Consider the following 20,107-nt stretch of genomic DNA (forward strand, 5'->3'; position numbering starts at 1 on the left):
GTTGGAGTACTAAAGGAAAGTTGGTGTGTTCCACTTGTAATAAGGAAACTACAAGTGAGTGGCTAAATATTCATAAAAGATATGTTTCATGGGCCATCAACGATATTTGTCACCAAATGATGAATAATGAAGGGAAGGCGCTAAATTTGATGGGAGAGTGGAGGATAGAATTGCACAAAATGAGTTGTCTGGGGATGAAATAGTGAAAAAATTAATGGAACTTGGATCAAACAGTTTTGGCAAAGGTTAGGGAAAGAACAAGAGAAAAAGAGGCACAACAGAATTGAATTTCACAAAGCGAAATATTTTTTTCGAGTTGTCATATTGATCGTCACGTAAGTTGCGACATAATTTGGATGTAATTCATATAGAGAAGAATATTTACGATAATATACTAAGGACATTGGTGAGCATTAATAAAAAGATGAATGACACGATTAAGATGAGGGAAGATATCAAGAAAATGGGAATTAAACATAATCTTCATTTACGGATGGAAGGCAATAGGGTGGTTATGTCACATGCATGTTACGATGATAAGGGATGAGAGGATGGACTTTTGCAAATGGTTGCAAAGTATGAAGTTGCCAGATGGCTATGCTTCAAATCTCGATAAATGTGCGAGCCCTAATGAATGGAAAATAAGTGGATTGAAAGGTCATAATTTTCATGTATTTTTGCAGAAATTGTTACAGGTAGGAATTCGTGGGAAGTTGACTTCTAATGTACGTGTTGCTATAAATGAACTATGCATATTTTTCAAGGATTTTTGCTCTCGAGTACTAGATCGAGATGTGTTAAGAAAGATGGAAGACGACATTACAATAATACTATGTAAATTCGAGCAGATCTTTACACTATTATTTTTTTATGTAATGGTTCACTTAGCAATGCATTTACCTCAAGAGGTACTATTAGGTGAACCAATGCAATTTTGTTGGATGTATCCAGTTAAGATATTTTTGGGTAAGCTAAAGCTCACTATTGGGAATAAAGTCCTAGATGAGGGGTCAATAGTAGAGACTTATATACACGATGAATGGTTAACATTTTGCTTTCTATATCTCCGTAGGGTTGAGACACGCTTCAATCGAGAAGAGCAGAATGTTGATTTTGCTGCCCCTCGTGAGCTATCTGTGTCTTCTCAGAATGTATGGTCCTTGGATACACAAACGGGATATGACTTAATCGGTGGAGAGTTAGAAAAAGCTTGGTGGTACGTGTTGAATAACTTTCATAAGATTGATGACTATCTCAAGTATGTCGATCCAAAATTAGAATAATTCTAATTTTTCTACATTCTATTAAAGTACTACTATATATACAAGGTGTTCAATTCCGTTCTTTTTACTTCTATACAGTGAACACATGAACAAACTTAGGATACAAGGCGTAGAGAATATAGAGGTGAGGCATGAAGAAGAATTTTTCAGATGGTTTGAAGAATGCGTATGCATGTAAATTGCGATATAGTATAATATTTGTGGCCCATTTTAGTTCATAGTAACTTTGTATAATTTTGTTACTATTTCACTTGTTAAATTTTGGAACAATGTGCTCATGATCCAGAATCAGTTTATTCTTAATTGCATGCATTGGCATGTGGCCCTTCAAACATAGCAGTTTGATACACTACATGCACGATTTGATGTTATAGGTTCCATACTATGGACCGTGGACATAACCAAAAGATGTAAAATTTTGGTGTGTTGGTCGAGGGAAGTCATGGAACAGAGGATATTGACTACTATGGTCTCATACGTGACATTATTGGACTGAAATACCTAGGCGGGAATGTGACGTATGTATCTAAATATGATTGGTGGGATCTAAGCATTGGTTGGGTATCAATACATAGGGATAGTCAATTTACGAGTGTCAACACTGTATGTAAATGATACAAAGATGATCCATTTGTATTGGCTTATCAAGCAACCAAAGACTATTACTTGATTAATACAATGAAAGGAGCCGATGAAGTTAGTGGAGAGATAACTTGGCGAGTCATACAAAAGTTTGTTCCTCAGAATATTTATGATGTAGATTGCTAATGGATCATGATTATAGTGGAGAGGAAGATGACACTCCGATTATAGAGGCCTACCAGAAAATGGACAGGGTATTAATTTATTTGTTGACCTTGGTAAACTCAAACTAATTCCCTTATATAGAGATGACTTCCCACCTGTAGATCTCGACACATTTATATTAAATGATCATTCAGTTTAAGATCTTGATGAAAAAGAATAAGAAGATGATGATGATGAGGAAGGACATCACGAAGATGTTATTGATGAAAATTATGAAACAAGTATGGAAAATACATCTAAAGATGAAGAATAAAAGTACTAAATGTTTTATTTACATAGATTAGGCTATTAGATTTTTCATAATTATTTCTAAGCTAATTCATTGAAAATAATAATTCTTTTCAAGAATGCCACCAAAACGACAACAAAGGCATGTGCCTCCCCCGCCAAGTCTCCAACCGATTGAGGACTCTCCAACTGAGGACTCCGCTCCTGATCAAATTGATACACAAGAGGCAGACAACTAATCCACACCTACGAGTGATTAAATTGTTGTTGATAATTAATTATATTTGAATACTTGGGGAGAAACTGTTTTTAATAATTTTAAACATATTAGCTGATGCCTTATCATTTCGCGGTCGTGGCTTAACACGTGGCCTAACTTTGGAAAAAAAATAGCAGGAAAAAATCAAGGTCAACATCTCAAATAACTCCACTGGGAGAGTGGATGATTGTGTGGCATCGCTTACCTTCTATGTCGGAACACTAGTCCGACCCTATGCGCCATTTTATGTGCGGTCTTCGTGAGATGTTCTGAATGAGGTTAAGGACCACATTCGAAGTCATGTACTGGTGAATTTATATACCCTAGTTTTTTTAGAGATATTTTAATTTCATGTTTTTGGCGCAATTCACTTCTCAAGATAAATTCAACCTAAATTTTAGCCATAGCAAGGAAGTACGAATTGTGAATGAGTTTATGGCTACATTATCTCGGCGTCATAAGAGACGATATCATGACCACTTCAAAAAATTCGAGATGTTGGAAGAGACTGCTCAATCCCCTTTTCAAAAAATAAAGTTAGACGATTGGAGGAAGTGTTGTGATCTTTTTGCAAGCCTAGATTATCAGGTATTCTAGATTTTTTCCCTACAACTTATTTACATCTATATTAGTTTCATAGATTATATTTAACATTGTTAATTTCTCGTACAGCACTTAAGTTCAGATAATTACTTATTAAAACTCAGTCATTTTTATCATATTCTTTATCTAAGTACTAACATTATTTTTTAAATTTACTATTGTGGCTTTGTTAGAAATGTGATGATCCTGAAATTTATCTCTCATTCATGTCTATACTGCTACTCACACTAATACACATAGCAAGTGAATTGATCATGTCGCCAAAGATAATTATATAAGTAGCATTCATTGTATGTGAATAAATTATGCCAATATGTGAATAGATATTATGTTTTCTTACTATTTCTTTTAGTATGTTACTCATTGTATGGTTTTCTTCCTAATTCTTGTAGAAAAAAATTATTGAGATGCAGTCTGCCTCTGAGGAATCTTCTCCCAATGACATCGACATATTTACGCAGGTCCTCAAGACCAAGGCTGGTTTGGTCAAAGGTTTGGGACGTTCTTTCAAGTGTGTCGATTTATCCTCCATGGCCTTAACTTTAGAAGTTAATAATCTTACCAAGGATTTGGACACACGACAATAAAGTAAGCAAATGAAGTCGAGATAGCAGAAGTTTGAGGCTCTTTTATCGCAGCAGTCCAATTTAGAGACACGTTTGCAAGAGCGACAAAGAGATCAAGAGGAAAAAATGCGTATTGAAGTTCAAGAATAAGTATAGAAGAAGATGTTGGTCCAGAGAACAATTTATGTCATTAAAGCAGGATCATGGTGGGCAAGGAAAGAAGAAGAAATAAATTATATCATTGTTCAAAATTTTTATCGTCTAATTTCACAACTCTCTAAAATATTTTCATGAGATGATATTGTTTGTGGTGTAATATGATACAATTTGAATGATATTTAATTTTATGAAATTAATAGTTCTGGTTAGTACATTTGAATGTAAATAAAAAGCGTTCGAACTTGTCTTTACGTTCGAAACAACATTCGAACATAGCGATACATATGTTCGAACGTATATGCTCCACCAACGTTTGAACTTATTCTGTTATGTTCAAACGTATATTTCTTAATTCACCAATGATTGAAGAAAATGTGTTCGAACGTATTTACTAACCATCCGAACGTTTAGGTTGTGTTTGAGTAATGAGGTGATTTCAGATATTCTGTGAACAATAGTAAAAAAGTAGTAAAAAAGTAATGATAGAATATTAAATAGTAGTAAATAGTAGTGAATAGTAATAAAAAAATATGTAAAAAGTAGTAATATAATAATAAATAGCAGTGGAGTATTCTACCCAAACTAGCCCTTAATCTTTGATGTTCAAACAATTATCCATTGACGTTCAAATGTAAAATTCAAACGTCACATCACAAACGTTTGAACGTGGGTTCGAACGTTAAATTTAACTGTGCAAATGAACATGATCGAACATTAGAGATTTATCATTCAAACGCTAATCGGTCAGGTAAACGTTCAAACGTTATTATCGACATTCGAACATACTTTTAGTGACAGATTTCGACTATCACAAAATCTCTTCACGTTCGAATGTTGCAACTCAAGGCAAACATCCAATTGTCACAAAAAATAAAACTTTTAGTGATGACTCTACAATAAATAGTCACTAAATACTTTCTATTACGCCTTTTTCGTGACAGTGTTTTGACAATTCCAAACCATCACAAAATATTTTCTATGAAAATTTTCTTATTTTTTGTGAGGGTTTCGTCCGTCACAAAAATGAAATTTGATTTAGTGAATAAATCTAACTTCTTTCTTGACAATTATACGAGGAGCTTGGAGTAGTGATCCTCACAACAAGAAGATGTACCAATAGGATTTTTCAATCGGGTTTTGACTCGGGTATAACCGGCCTAGAAACCGAGTTTCAAACCCAAACCAGATTAGCCTGGGATTTGACCCGGGCCAAAAACCAAGTTTTCGAAACCTGAAAATCTGATTTTTGGGCAGTACTTGTTTTTTTTTTAAAGCCTATATGTTATTAAACTTTTTACAAAAAAGGAATAATGTTGAGAAGTATATTTTTATATATATATAAAACCCTATATTATATTTTATTATAGTTTTTCAAGAAGTCATGTTGAAAATCATAATACTAATGCAATAAATATTGTCTATAATAATAAAAATATATTAAAATGGAAAATTAAATTTTATTTCAAAAATAAATAAAGCTAGAAACAACTAATTACCTTTTTAACTAAATGCATGTAAAAGAAAAAAAAATCAATATTTTTTTTACTTAAGGCTAAAGATTCTTTTTATATATAAACCCGGAACCCAGGTTTCATACCCAACCTTTACCGGGTAGGTCCAGTTTTTGAAATGTGGATCTGGCCCGAGTTTGACCCTGGCCGGAAACTATAATCGAAACCCAGTTATTCGGGATCTAGATCGAGCCAAGAAAAAATCGGGTCCGAATGAACTGTCTTACGTATCAACATCAACCGCTATATATAGATTGTGAAGTTACATCAATAATGTACACAATTTTGTGCATTAGTTTGGTAATACCTTGAGAAATCTTGTTGAAGGCTAGATTGTGCTTTGCAGTACATTATTTCATACTTCTATTAAGCCTTAACGGACTCAACTCTGCATTGCATTAGCTAGGTGTACATGTCTTCAATGCAGTGTCAATGTTATAATAATCAAAATATGAGTAATGCCAGTCTTCATCTTAGATCTCATCATCCTCAGTCACACTTGGTAATGCGATAGATTTTAAATGGCTTCATATATCAACCATTTAGATAGAAAGCACTTAAAATATGCCACATAATAAATGCAATTAGAAATGAAAAAATTTAGGATGAAGAAAAGTATGTCTTTCAACATGTACATACAAACAGAAATAATCAATAGATATGTAAATATAATATGTGGGTATAGGACTAGAAGATCATACACAACCTTTTACTAAAATTTCGAATGAGACTTTGTATTCAAAATGCAGAAGAACGACCTACATATATACAAAATCATTCGAAACTTGATTGAAAAACCACCATATGTTGAAAGAAACTATAGAATCAATTACAAAAAGTTTTTTTTTTTCTTTAAATTGGGTGAATCTAAGATAGACAAACATTACTTCTTTTTTTTTCCATTTTTTGTACAAGAGGACTTGATTTTCTAAGAAATCAAGTGGAGAGATTTTTGGTTTCATATGGCCTGAAAAGGCATGAGCATGACATGTAAGCTGCCTTGATGATCTACTCACACGAGGACAGTTCATCTAGCTTTGATGACTATGACCCATAAGCTACCCCCAACTGGGGGCCATTTGAGGGCAGTTCCTGGGCCCACTAAAAGAAACTTTGCAAAGGGGGGAAATTATGATTAAGTGGGGTGGGTGTATGGTCCTCTCACCATGGAGAAAAAAGCTTAGGGCAAAATCTCTAGTGGGGGCCAAAACCCAAAATCTTTAGCCCATCATAAGAACCTCAATTGTCTAACTTATAAAGCTAAAAGACAGACTTCGAGTGATGGAATTGGAATAATTGATGAGCATTTGGGCCTTCCACCACCCAATATAATTAAGGAGAAGATGCTATCTGTCTACAATTTCTTTATAGAAATTGCTTTTCATTACTATAAATGTTGACACTAAGCTTTCCCTTCCTTTTTTTCTTTTTTCTCTATTTTTTTATTTTTTTTTTCCCTCTAGGGTCGGCTAAGCTTTCATTTCACTGAGCTGAAATGTGGACCCTAGTTCCTCCAAGAAACAGAAGAGCTTATTATTGGAATTGACGCAGAAAACAGAATAAATGAGAGACGATAATTTTTTTCACTTTATCATCATTCACATGTTACATCTTTTGTGTAATCATTCAAAAAGCTTGCCCTTCTGTACATGCAATGTCCACGAATTTTTGGTTTGGTAATTATATATGTTTGGATTAGTTTCTAACTGCTACTCTCTTATAATTTGTATCTGTATGCATTATGATCTGAATCTGATACATATATATATATATAAAAGTAATTAATCAACATACAACCGTGAAGTACGTAAATGCCGTGTAATAGCTTTAAAAAAGAGTAAGGTCTATTATTGAAAAATTTATTTTTCATGTGGATTCCATGTTTTATTCACTTTTTTTAAAGCAATTACGCGGCGGTTACACAATTTACGATTGCAAATATTTTTTCTCTATATATATATATATATATGTATATATTCTTTTTGTTGCTGTGTATGTGCTAATTATTGTCCTAACTCACTCTTTCTTCCCACCTAGATCTATGTGGGTTTTGACTCATGCATGAAAAGCTGCATAATAATCTTGGCTTTCTTTCCCTGGATAGAGAGGAATCAGGTAAGGTTTGCTGCTCTAAATGATATTCCCAGAAGTAGTAGTAGACTCTTCCATACTTTAATTTTCGGCAAATGAAAAAGAAAAATACTTTTCTTGAAAACTTTTTAAACTCAGTAGTGCATCATCTACCATTCTACTGATGTTTCATGAAGTACTACTCCTAATTGCCACTGAAAATGAAGGAAATGAATCTCTTGTAAAAGGACAAAGCGAAGCATTACTGTACAAAAGTAGATCCTCCAATATGATGGTAACACACCAACCACACTTTTGCTATATTGCACTTGTACTTGATCTATAATACCCTTTACTTTTTGTGGAAAATATACTCTTCACCTTAGTTCCAACTAATAAGTGCTTTAGTTAGTACTGATCTTTAGATACCAAACTACTAAAACTAAAACATTATATATCAAAGTTTTAAAAATCGTTTCGTACTGGCCGGTACGGCTACTGAGCCGATATAGATACTACCTGTATTTCGTACCGGCTTAAATACCAGCCGTACCGGCCGGTACCGGCCGAAATTTAGGCCTTTACTTTTTGTGAAAAATATACTCTTCACCTTAATTCCAACTAATAAGTGCTTTAGTTAGTACTGATCTTTGGATCCCAAACTACTAAAACTAAAACATTATATATCAAAGTTTTAAAAATCATTTCATACTGGCCGGTACGGCCACTGGGCCGGTACAAATACTACCTGTATTTCGTACCGGCTTAAATACCAGCTGTACCAGCCGGTACCGGGCCGTTTCGGCCTAAATTTCGGCCTATACAGGCCTAAATTTTGACCTTCATTTTTTTTTTCCATTTTTTCAAACTACAAGTTCATTTTTTTACCCATAATTTAGACTAGACTATTTATAATTTAAATATATGTATGTATTTATATATAATTTATTCATATATAAACTATTATTTTAGAATATAATTGTTATATATATTTATATATATAATTTATTCATATATCGACTATCCTGAAACGGTACACGAAACGGTACCGGTACCGAAATATTTCGTTCCAGTGCCTTGACCGGTACGCCATCCGATACGGTATTCAAAACATTATTATATATACCTTTAAATTACTAAATAAAAATATTCATGTTAGATGTAGGTAGTACTTTTTATTAAGATTTAATGGTTAATGTTCAATCACGTTGCTCATTTTCGCCTATTTTTCATTTATCGTAGTTGTGAAAATTGAGCGATGATGTTATTTGTGAGTTTTTCTTTTTCTTTTTTCTTTTTTTTTTTTTTTTTTTTTTGCTATAATATATAAGTTTTAGTAGTTTAGGATACAAAATATAAAATACTTATTGATTGAAAGGTGTGTTTTGCCTTATATTATATGCTCTAAATATATATATACATATATATATAAATCTCTTTTGTAATAACACGCATGACATCACAATATATTTCAAATCAATGTTAAAGAAGTCGTAGCTCATTGGTCGTGTATGATGGCCTAAGCGCAGCCACGTTAATTCTTTGTGTTATTTCTTTCTTTATCTTCATTATTAATTTCCACACACACACACACATATATTATCCACTTGAGTTCTTTGTGTTTTTTCTCTCTTTATCTTCATTATTATTTTCATTTTGTTTGACATTGCGGTATGGTATTGGATGAGTAACTATTTGGAAGTTTTAACTATATCTATATCTCTAGTACTCTTATCCTTCTATTTAAAGTTTGAATTCGAAGTGTTAATGAAGATCTATAGATTAAAAGAGACAATATTTAGGTTCATACATTGGGGGATTTTTTTTTAATTCTCATACGGCATCTGCAATCTCATTTTAAGGATGACAATATGTGACACAATCCATGAACCCATCACGAACACGATTAGTTCAACTCATTTACATGAAACGAGTTGAAATGAGTTGTGTCGACACACCAATTTCTAATTAATTATTAACGAGTGACAGAACACGACTCGCTCGTTATTTAAATGGGTTGTGTTAGGATTTAACAATCTGATATATGACCATTTTAGCTTAACCAAACGAATTTGAGTTGATCCATATAGTAAAATGTCAATGACTTAACACAACACGAACATAACCCGCAATCACAAATTCCCACCCCCTATCTCATTTCAGCATGTATTTTCCACTCTTCCACACACTGTCGTCGTAATTCTCTTTTCACCAAGTATTTTATCTTTTCTATTGAATGTTTCTTTCTTAATTTGCAATAATTCTACTGGAAAAACAAAATTGAAATATGATGATATTCATAATTTGATTTTGGCTAAGAAGGTGCACAGGAAGGATTCAATACTAGATTTTGATTCTCGGGAGAGATCACATGATAGGAACTCAAACAAACGCAGATCAAAATCAAATAATAGGGGCAAGAGCAAGTCAAAGTCTGGGCAGTAGGCAACTTGGTGGAATTGTGGCAAGGCTAGTTACATAAAGAAGAACTGTAAAAATTTGAAGAAGATGGAAAATGGCAGTACTAATGTGGTAACTGAAGAAGTACAATATGCACTACTACTTGCAGTTCACAATTAGTTGACTAGATATTGAATTCAGGGGCTTCCTTTTACATATCTTCCCATCTAGAGATAATGTAGAACTATGTTACTGATAATTTTGGGAAGGTGTACCTGGCAGATGGAGAGGCACTAAACATGGTAGGAATGAGAGACATTGGCATTGCACTCCCTAACAAGAACAAGTGAACCTTGCAAAAGGTCAGACACATTCCTGAGTTAAAGAAAAATCTCATCTCTATAAGACAGCTCGATGATTGTGACCATTTAGTAGTGTTCTCAAATAGTACCTGGAAGGTTACTAAAGGGGCATTGGTACTAGCTCAGAGTAAGAAAACTGGTACTCTATATATGACTACTGATTTTAATAATACTATTACTATTACCGTTGCAAAGAGCACCGCAGATTTATGGCATTGTAGGCTTGGCCATATGAGTCAGAAGGGCATGAAAGAACTACTGTTTAATGGCAAGCTACCAGAACTGAAGTCAGTTGATCTCAGCATGTATGAGAGTTGTATATTGGGGAAGCAGAAAACAGTTGATCTCAGCATGTATGAGAGTTGTATATTGGGAAAGCAGAAAAATGTCAGTTTCTTGAAGAGGGCAGAACACTAAAAATAGGAAAGCTAGAGCTTGTGCACACAGACATGTGGGGACTTTCTCTAGTGTCGTCTCTTGGAGGTTCTCAATACTATGTCACGTTCATTGATGACCACAGCAAGAATGTATGGATTTATTTTTTGAAACATAAATCTGATGTATTTCATGTGTTCAAAAAGTAGAAAGCCAATTGAGACAGAGACAGACTTAGGGCTGAAATGCTTGAGGTCTGACAATGGTGGTGAATATATTGATGGAGGGTTCAAGGAGTACTATTTGGCTCACGATATCAGAATGGAGAAGACCATTCTTGGGACACCACAACAAAATGGTGTTGTTGAACGTATGAACAGAACTATTAATGAGCGTGCTAGAAGCATGAGGCTGGACTACCACTTACATTCTGGGTAGGCATAGTCAGCATTTATGTCTACCTGTTAAATAAAGGGTCATCAGTCCAGTTAGATTGTGGACTGCCTGGGGAGGTTTGGAGCGAAAAAGATGTCAAATTTTCTCATCTTAAACTTTTGGTTGTCTTTCTTATGTTCATCTTGATTCTGTTGCTTGTAGAAAACTTGAGGCAAAGTCAAAAAAATGTTCTTTCATTGGCTATGGAGACGAGGCATTTGGCAATCGTTTGGAATGAGCAGGGTCGAAAGATCATAAGAAGCATGAATGTGATATTCAATGAGAAAGTCATGTACAAGGACAAGTCCAGTACAGTTGTTGATACAGTTCCTCTGGAGTCCAAGTTTGTGAGACTGGAGGACCTACCAGAGGTCACTATGCAGTGTAGGGACGTGAGTGACGGAGAGAGTGGGCCCAATGCACCCATTCCTATTATTACGCAGTCAGATCCAGAACCGTCCACACCTACAATTGTAGTTCGCAGGTCAGTCAGAACCATTTGACCCCCACGGTGTTTCTCACCCACTTTGAATTATATTCTGTTGACAGATGATCAAAAACTGCAGAGCTATGAGAAAACCTTGCAAGATAAAAATTCAAACAAGTGGGAGTTGGCCATGAATGATGAGATGGATTCCTTGTTAGGGAATCAGACATGGGAGTTGACAGAACTTCCATTAAGGAAGAAGGCATTGCACAACAAGTGTGTGTACCGAGTGAAGACTGAGCATGATGGCAATAAGAGTACAAGACCAGACTTGTTGTAAAATGCTGTCAGCAAAAAAGGGGTATTGACTACTCTAAGATCCTTTCTCCTGTGGTGAAGATCACCACCATTAAGTTAGTATTGGCAATGGTTGCTATGGAAGATTTGTATCTTGAGCAGTTAGATGTGAAAACATTTTTTCTTCATAGAGACCTCGAAGAAGACATCTACATGCATCAACCTGAGGGATTTGTAGTGTAGGGAAAAGAGAGTTCAGTTTGTAAACTGAAGAAGAGCTTGTATGGCCTGAAGCAAGCTCCTCGACAGTAGTATAAGAAGTTTGACACTTTTATGTGCAGTTCAAGGTACATTAGATGTCAGGCAGATCGTTGTTGCTATGTCAGGCACTTTGACAAGTCTTACATTATTTTACTACTGTATGTTGATGATATGTTTATTGTAGAGTCTAGCATTGATGAGATCAATAATCTGAAGAAGCAGATGTTAAAGCACTTTGCAATGAAGAATTTGGGAGCTGCAAAGCAAATCCTTAGCATGAGAATTGTTAAAGACAAAGTCAAGGGCATGTTGAGACTCTCACAAGCTGAGTATGTGAAAAAGATACTTAGCAGATTCAACATGGACAAGGCCAAACCAGTTGTCACACCCTTGGATAGTCATTTCAGACTTAGCAAGGATTAGTCACCGAAGTCAGAAGAGGAACACAACTACATGAGTAAGGTTCCTTATGCCTCAACTATTGATTCATTTATGTATGCTATGGTTTGCAGAAGACCAAATATATATTGTCCATGCAGTGGGAGTTGTGAGTAGATATATGAGTAGGAAAACAAAATTGGGAATCTATGAAGTGGATTCTGAGGTACTTAAAAGACTCCTCAGAAGCGTGCTTGTGCTTCTCTAGAGAGAGCTTAGAGGTGCAGAGATATGTTGATACTGATTTGGCTGGAGACACTGATAGTAGAAAGAGTACCACATGCTTTGTTTACACTCTGGGTGGTACTACCGTGTCTTGGGGTTCTAATTTGCACAAAATAGTTTCTTTGTCTATTACAGAAGCTGAGTATATTGTTGTGTCAGAAGCATCAAAGGAGATGATTTGGTTACAAGACTTCTTGGAGGAGTTGGGTAAGAAGAATCAGAAGTGCACTCTTTACAGCAATAGTTAGAGTGCCATATTCCTTGCCAAGAATCCAACATTTCATTTCAGGACCAAGCACATTCAGATCAGATATCATTTCATTAGATCATTAGTAGACGAAGGCCAGTTGATACTTGAGAAGATTTGCAGAAGCAAAAACCCTACTGATATGTTGACAAAGGATGTTACACTTGAGAAACTGAAGTTGTGTGCAACTTCAATTGGTCTTCTAGCTTAAAGACAAGGGCAATGAGTTACAGAGGTGGAGGATATCATGTTTTTGAGGCAGAGAGTGATGCAATGGTTGTACCAGTCTTCAAGTGGGAGAATTGTTGAATATTGTGAAGCCTGGCTCAGTCCACTTGAGCGGAGCACTCAGGCTGCTCGAGCGGAGACGTTACACAGAGAGTTCGCGCGTGATCCGCTCAAGTGGCCACACAGTGAATTCACCCAACAAGTTGCTCGAGCAAAGTCCAGATAGAAAGTTGACTCGTGAGCCACTTGATAGATGGCTCGAGCAAACGGCGGCCAGTAAGCAGGTTTACTCGACACGTCGCTCAAGCGAATAATGCAGATTTTGAGTAATTAGGGTTTTCCGATGTGTACCCTATATATATATGTGTGTGTATTTTTCTAATAATGTGGTCTTACAATTGAGCACAGTAATCACCCCATAAACTGTACACTATGATTCCTCAAGAAATAAAATCTTTTGCAGTTCTGTGAACGTAGGTAAGTTGTCGAACCACATAAATAATTTTGTGTCATACGATTGTTTAATTGTTCTTTTCTTGTTTACTTTCAATTTTTGTCATCGTTTTTCACAACATACATGACATGCAAGATTAGCATCTCTCTAAAGTCCTCAAAAGTAACCCCAAGCTAGCTTCCATGCACGATATTATGATAGCTAGAAAAAGCTTTATTAGTGTCGGTTTTCCCCTCATTTTTATATCCTCCATTCTTCCTTAAGAGGCAACTTTACGGCCACTTATGTCAAAGAACAATTTTCCTAGGCATGCAAGCCTCGCGTGCTATTTCAGACGCACATGAGTCTTAATGCCAAATTATAAGTTTAATTAATGTCTTATCGTCTTTTTTTTAAAAGACAATCATGCATGCTGATCATACGTACTATATGTCATTCATATATAAAGAATCCTAGCTAAATGAAAAAATTAACTACAAGATTACGTGCACTCCTCCCCCATTTTGTTCTGAAATTGCATGCAAAGGGAAGACATAGAAGAAACACATGAGAGAGATGTGAAACAAAATATGAATTGAGATCATGCATAAATTAAAGACATACAAATTAACCAATTATACCTCTAAAATTATCAAATGAAATAAATAAAAAAAAAAACAAACAAATCCTTAAATCAGCTTGCAGGAGATCACAACGAAACAAATTAACATGATAACGGAATTGAACATGATTTGTGCACAGATATCAGACTGTTCAAACATTCACATGATATATGCAACAGAAACGTAACAGTACTACTACAAAACTACCAAATTAAATATTACAGCCGGCCCCCTAGCTCCCAAAAGTAGAATGTGGATGTTTAAGAGATCAGCAGTACTCGATCGATCGGTCCAATTATAACATTATTACGCATCCAAGAGCAGTCAACGCTCCCTCTTTAGCTTTAATAAAATGAGGACAAAAATAGCTCAATTATACAATAAAATATGAATAAATTAGCTTAAAAACAAGTATTAATAATGATCAACTAGGTATATATATAAATGTACGGTATAATAGCCATGCATGCACCTTATAAGGAAAGCAATTCAAGTAGACAAATTTACATGAATAGTCGACAAACAGCTTGCAAGAGATCGATGAATATCACTCGTACATCTATCGGAAAATTTGCATGATACTGATGATCATGAACGGAGTAGTGATCCTATATAGCTTGTTTAATTCCTAGATTAGATAGCTATGAATCATGTCCAAGTGAGCGATTATTAATGTTGACTTCATTGTATATATAAAAGACAAAAAGGTCATGTAAATAGGCCATCCATATATCTCTATCAATCAAACTCGATCGATATAATATAGTTGCTTCCCATAAGTACTATCGATCACATGATCATATATTTTACTAATTCTTTCCATAAAGACACACAGTACTATAAACCAAACTAAACCGACAGACTACAGTATAGCAATCATGCACATTATATACGGTGTCATTTATTAATACTATATATATATATATAGAACGTCATATCCAAAGCTTCAAAGCATGAAAACTACTTCTTTTTCTAGAATATTAAAAATTAAGCAAATATATATCTACAAGAAAAACGGGTATTTGTGATTTTTTTTTTTTTTTTACGATGAAAACAGACTCATTTTAGCTTAAAATAATAATTTCGCTAGAAATAACTGGTCGCAAATAGCAGTTTTTTTGTAATTAATCTTAACTCTTGCATAAAACGATCATTTTATATCAAATCATAGGCTGGCATGCATATATGCAGTTCGAATAAAAAGTCTCAAAAGATAAAATGAACGGGACAAAGATCATCTTCAATTGTTTGATCGAATTGTACGATCCAACGCATGCAAAGACATAGATTCAAGTTATGTCATATATCAAGTCTACACTACGGAAAAATCCTTCACGATCATCTGAATGAAGACGTTGCTCTATAATTGGTTTATAGAATATTGTCATGACCAATATTTGCTAGACCTTGTGGATATATACAGCTCAAGTTAATTAAAACCTTAATTATGAGGTCGTATAGACTTAAACGAGCTGCCATTCTACACAGTAAGTACTAGTAAATATAGACGTACGACTGTTATACGTAGATGGATATATGGTCCCTAGCTAATTGACTGGAATATTGGGCTTATTAACGAGGATGGACTATTAAATGATCTTACAGGTGGGGAGTTAATTAGTATTGTGTTCATCATCTACGTACATATATATAGATGTAGACCTGGTATAACATGCCCAATGTCAACTAGATTTGAAAATCCCTTTTAGATTTTAAAATTATATGAATATCAACCAGATTTGAAATTTGTAAATATGCCATCCAAATATAAGAAAATTATAAAATTGTCATTAAAACAGTTCAGAACATTGGATTAATGTAGTTTGAAATTGACCGGAATTTAGAAAAAAAGAAAATGAAGATATATAGTGTACTAGATAGTACTATACCAAAATGGAAAATTCCAGGCAAAACGGAACGAAATTCAAAACTATGGTACGCAGTTTAATTTAGAGAGATAAACATAACAATTATAAGATTAAATTTCAGTGTGAAGTGCACATTTTCTAAATGTCTCACACCAAAAATATTAAATGATACAAGACTCACATATGGTTTATGTCTCTCTGATTTGGACAAGGTGCCATCAATATCTATAAATCCGGTGGGATTTGACTTACATCCTATTAGGTGTGGCAAATCGTGTTAACAGGTCGAGTTTGTATATCAGGTCGTGTATATTATACAATATGAGTCAACCTGAACACAACTCATTAAGCTTAACGGGTCAAATTTTCAAATCCTAACATGACCCATTAAAATAACGGGTTAACACGACACAACCTGTTTTGACCCGTTATGAATTAATTAAAAATATATAGACATGACTCGTTTCAACCCGTTTATATAAATAGGTTGAACTAACCCAAATAATCTATTTAACCTGATTATTGATTAACATAATTTCATATAAAAGTTAAAATCACGATATCTTTCAAAAATATAAAACTAACTACGTAAGTCCAAAATTACAATCCAAACAATAAAACACCAAAATTACAATTTAGAAGAAGTGTGGGAGGCGGTCATAACTCTTGAGAACTGACTCAACTGAGAACTGAGAAAGAGTTAGGAAATACGAAATAGGGTTAGAGTACTTTTGTTTTTAGGTTAAAAATGATATAATTGTAATTTTGAGTAAAAATTATAACAGGTCTAAATAGGTCACTAACGGGTTAAGCGGATTGACCCGTTACTAAATCATTTCTTAACAAGTCAAACCTATTTTGACCCGAACCCGTTAATATTAAACTCAAACCCGCTAATTGGTGTCATGTTCATGTTAGGTTAACAGATCGTGTCACATATTGTCACCCCTACATCCTACTCAAATGTCACTAGAAACAGGATACAATTAAAAAATAAAATTAATGGAGAAGATTTCTTCGAATGAAAAAATTAAGTAAAATTTTATTTATACTAATATTTTAATCTTGAGCATCAATTTTTTAACTGAATGTATCCATGTAAAATTTTAAGAGGATGCATGTTTAATATTTTTAACATAATTTTTTAACATGCATCCTCTTAAAATTTTACATGGATACATTCTGCCAATTGATCATTAGTTTTGTGCAAAAGAATATATGATGATATGGCTTCCATAGTGTACAGAATTTTCTTAACGTACTCTCTCTCTCTCTCTCTGATAGATTACTGGGAATTAGAATATACATAGACGTTGGCTTGATTATTGATTCCTTATACAAACAGCCATATATATATATATATATATATACACTCATTATAACTTCGATATTTGGCCAACCAAAATCAGCGCGCATTATTCCTCAAGAGATTTGTACATTAATTAATATTGCTCTGTGATCATATTATATTTATATATACATATATGTACATGTATACATATATATATATATAATCCTATATATAGCAACTTCTTGATCACATGAAGGAAAGGGAGATCATTTGCAATCCCCCCCCCCCCCAAAAAAAAAAAAAAAGATCAGTTATTTTTAGACTATTACGGAATATTTAGTTTTGTTTGTTTTTTATATATTATTCATTCTACGTACGTACACATCATGATGATGGATCGATTAATATTAAAGCGATTTAATTATATAGTACTCTTAAATCATGAATACAAATATGACAGAAAAGATTAAATATTTTATATTTGATTAGTGACAAATTAAAATTGCACGTTTTCGATATTTGACAACCATGCACATGTGTCTTTGTCCCTCCTCTCAACTTTTATAAGGTGGGAAATATATGCATGCACATGTTACTGCCCCATCTTGTGTTTGTCCCTTGCTTGTTCCTCACTTTGACATGGTGGAGGCTTCTCATGCCTATATTCATGCTTTTGCATCCATTACTTATGGCTCCCTTGAAGAACTCCAAAACTTTCAACATCAGAGGCAGCTTGTAATTAATTTGCATGCAGGGCTAGCTTGCTTTATTAATATTATTATTATATCTTTTTAATTTATATATATAATTTTTAGTTTTCGATTTATTTCTGTTTAATTAATTCATGATCTATCAGGAGTACCATCCACCTCTCGTTTAGTCAGTTATGAGAACAGTAGTTTCTTCTTCTGATGCTGAAACTTCATGACCGATCGATCGAGCACCGTACCGTATGTACGTATATAGACAAACACAAACGTCATCTCGATCGATCGATCGATGAATTAATATCATTGGTTGATCAGTGATCATTTTCTCATTATCTTTTCCTAATCGGCCCGCAACTCGATCGATTTGAAGAGCATCTGAGCAGCTAGCATTTAGTTGAACTTTCTTGCAAGTCTTGACAGACAATATGCTAGCTGATCTTAATTATTATTAGAATCTTAGGTAATTAATAGACAAGAGTTGTTGTCACAGTGCCAAAGGGCCACAGAAACCTGGCTTTTAAGTATCAGTTGGACCCCACAGCAATTTATAATGAGAATCCAGCGAATTACATATATAAATGGTACTCGATCATGATCACTTTGTGCTCATGATCATCATCTCATTTGTTAATATAAATTGATCTTTAATTAAAGTTAATAATTCCATCTAACTTTGAAGAAAAGATTGCACTTTTTTTTTTTTTTTTTTTTTTGTGCTTTATTATTTGAGGTTGCAAGGTATGTGGCCGGGCAGTTGAAATATCACTTCCAAAGACCATTCTGGGAGGGTGTTTTCCTGGTTTGTGTAAGGACAACATTTTTCTCCTAAACTACTCATATTTAAAGGTCTTGTCCCTATTAATGATTAAGCCTTGCCACGTTGCGGTATGGAGTAGAATGGTTTGTTTAGGCTTGTAAAAGAAATGCGTGATATCCTTTATGACCTACTTTCTACTGCTTTGTTCAGAGAATAATGGAGCACCACTCTATTTTAGTGAGGCAGTACTCTCTCATTGGTCGACATAATAAATTTTTGGTCAATCTTTGCCTCTTAGTGAACCATGGGGCTTGATCATCAGATCAAAAAATAGGTAAGATATCCCATCTTCGATCTTGTGGTATATATACTACTCGTCCATATAAATTACATATATATATATATATATATGTATATGTATACGCGTGCTAGAGCTAGCTAGGGTTAGGGTTAGGCAAGAAAAAGAAATACAAAAGAAGAAAGAAGGAATTAAAGCCTTTTTCTCAATTCTTCTACTTTTATAATTTTCTCTCTCGATGATTGTATAGTGGTCAAAAATTTACAGCATCCTGCAAGATTTTCCAATATTGGAATAAAGATATATATCGAGGCTAATCTTCATCTGAATATTTAGGGTTTTTATAATTAGAAGGATCGATGAAGAAACGGCAAGTGGTGGTGAAGAAGGATTCTTCATCAGGGAGAAGCTCGAGTACTACATCATCTTCGGTGGTTAGAACTGTACGGTACGCAGAGTGTCAGAAGAATCATGCGGCAAATATTGGAGGGTATGCGGTGGATGGGTGTAGGGAGTTCATGGCGAGCGGTGAGGATGGCTCAAATGGTGCCCTTTCATGCGCTGCGTGCGGCTGCCACCGGAATTTCCATCGGAGGGAAGTGGAAACTGAGGTAGTTTGTGAGTATTCTCCACCTAATTCCCGTCGTTAAATAGCCTAAAATTGAGTGAACAGAGAGAGAGAGAGAGCGACAAAGAGTGTGTGTGTGAAGGTGTCTTGTGTGAAATTACAGATTGTTAATGTCATGATCATCGATATATAATATAATGGTTGTAAATTTTCATCAACAGATTTGACTCTTTTGCAAAGGGAAAATCGACCTCTAAGTCTTGTGTTATTGATCTTAAAGATGTTGAGAAATCAAACTTCAGGAGACTAGTAGTAGTACTGCTTTCGTTCTTCAAAGGATCAATATTGATGAAGGCCAGAAATCTTCCTCTTGCTCTA

General features: G+C 34.4%; 1 protein-coding gene across 3 annotated transcripts; it reads left to right on the forward strand.

The window, feature by feature from the left end:
* The first annotated feature begins 17,989 nt into the window (after positions 1–17,989).
* LOC121236134 (mini zinc finger protein 3-like) lies at positions 17,990–20,107 on the forward strand. Of its 3 annotated transcripts, XR_005934659.1 has the most exons (3): positions 18,882–18,911; positions 19,074–19,197; positions 19,498–20,107. XR_005934659.1 is itself a non-coding variant. In XM_041132648.1 (2 exons), the coding sequence occupies exon 2, from the start codon at positions 19,521–19,523 to the stop codon at positions 19,809–19,811; it is 291 nt and encodes a 96-aa protein (XP_040988582.1). In that variant the 5' UTR covers positions 17,990–18,155; positions 19,498–19,520; the 3' UTR covers positions 19,812–20,038. The 3 variants fall into 3 exon arrangements, 2 of the variants coding, with proteins under 2 accessions (XP_040988582.1, XP_040988581.1); XM_041132648.1 differs by lacking the exons at positions 18,882–18,911; positions 19,074–19,197 and adding an exon at positions 17,990–18,155 and having other exon boundaries at positions 19,498–20,038; XM_041132647.1 differs by lacking the exon at positions 18,882–18,911 and having other exon boundaries at positions 18,970–19,197; positions 19,498–20,038.

The sequence above is a fragment of the Juglans microcarpa x Juglans regia genome, chromosome 6D, assembly GCF_004785595.1.
Source record: "Juglans microcarpa x Juglans regia isolate MS1-56 chromosome 6D, Jm3101_v1.0, whole genome shotgun sequence".
NCBI classification, from domain to species: domain Eukaryota; kingdom Viridiplantae; phylum Streptophyta; class Magnoliopsida; order Fagales; family Juglandaceae; genus Juglans; species Juglans microcarpa x Juglans regia.

Bases quoted from the DNA above. Each gene is read 5' to 3' on its own strand.
- LOC121236134 (XM_041132648.1), top strand. From the start codon at position 19,521: ATGAAGAAACGGCAAGTGGTGGTGAAGAAGGATTCTTCATCAGGGAGA.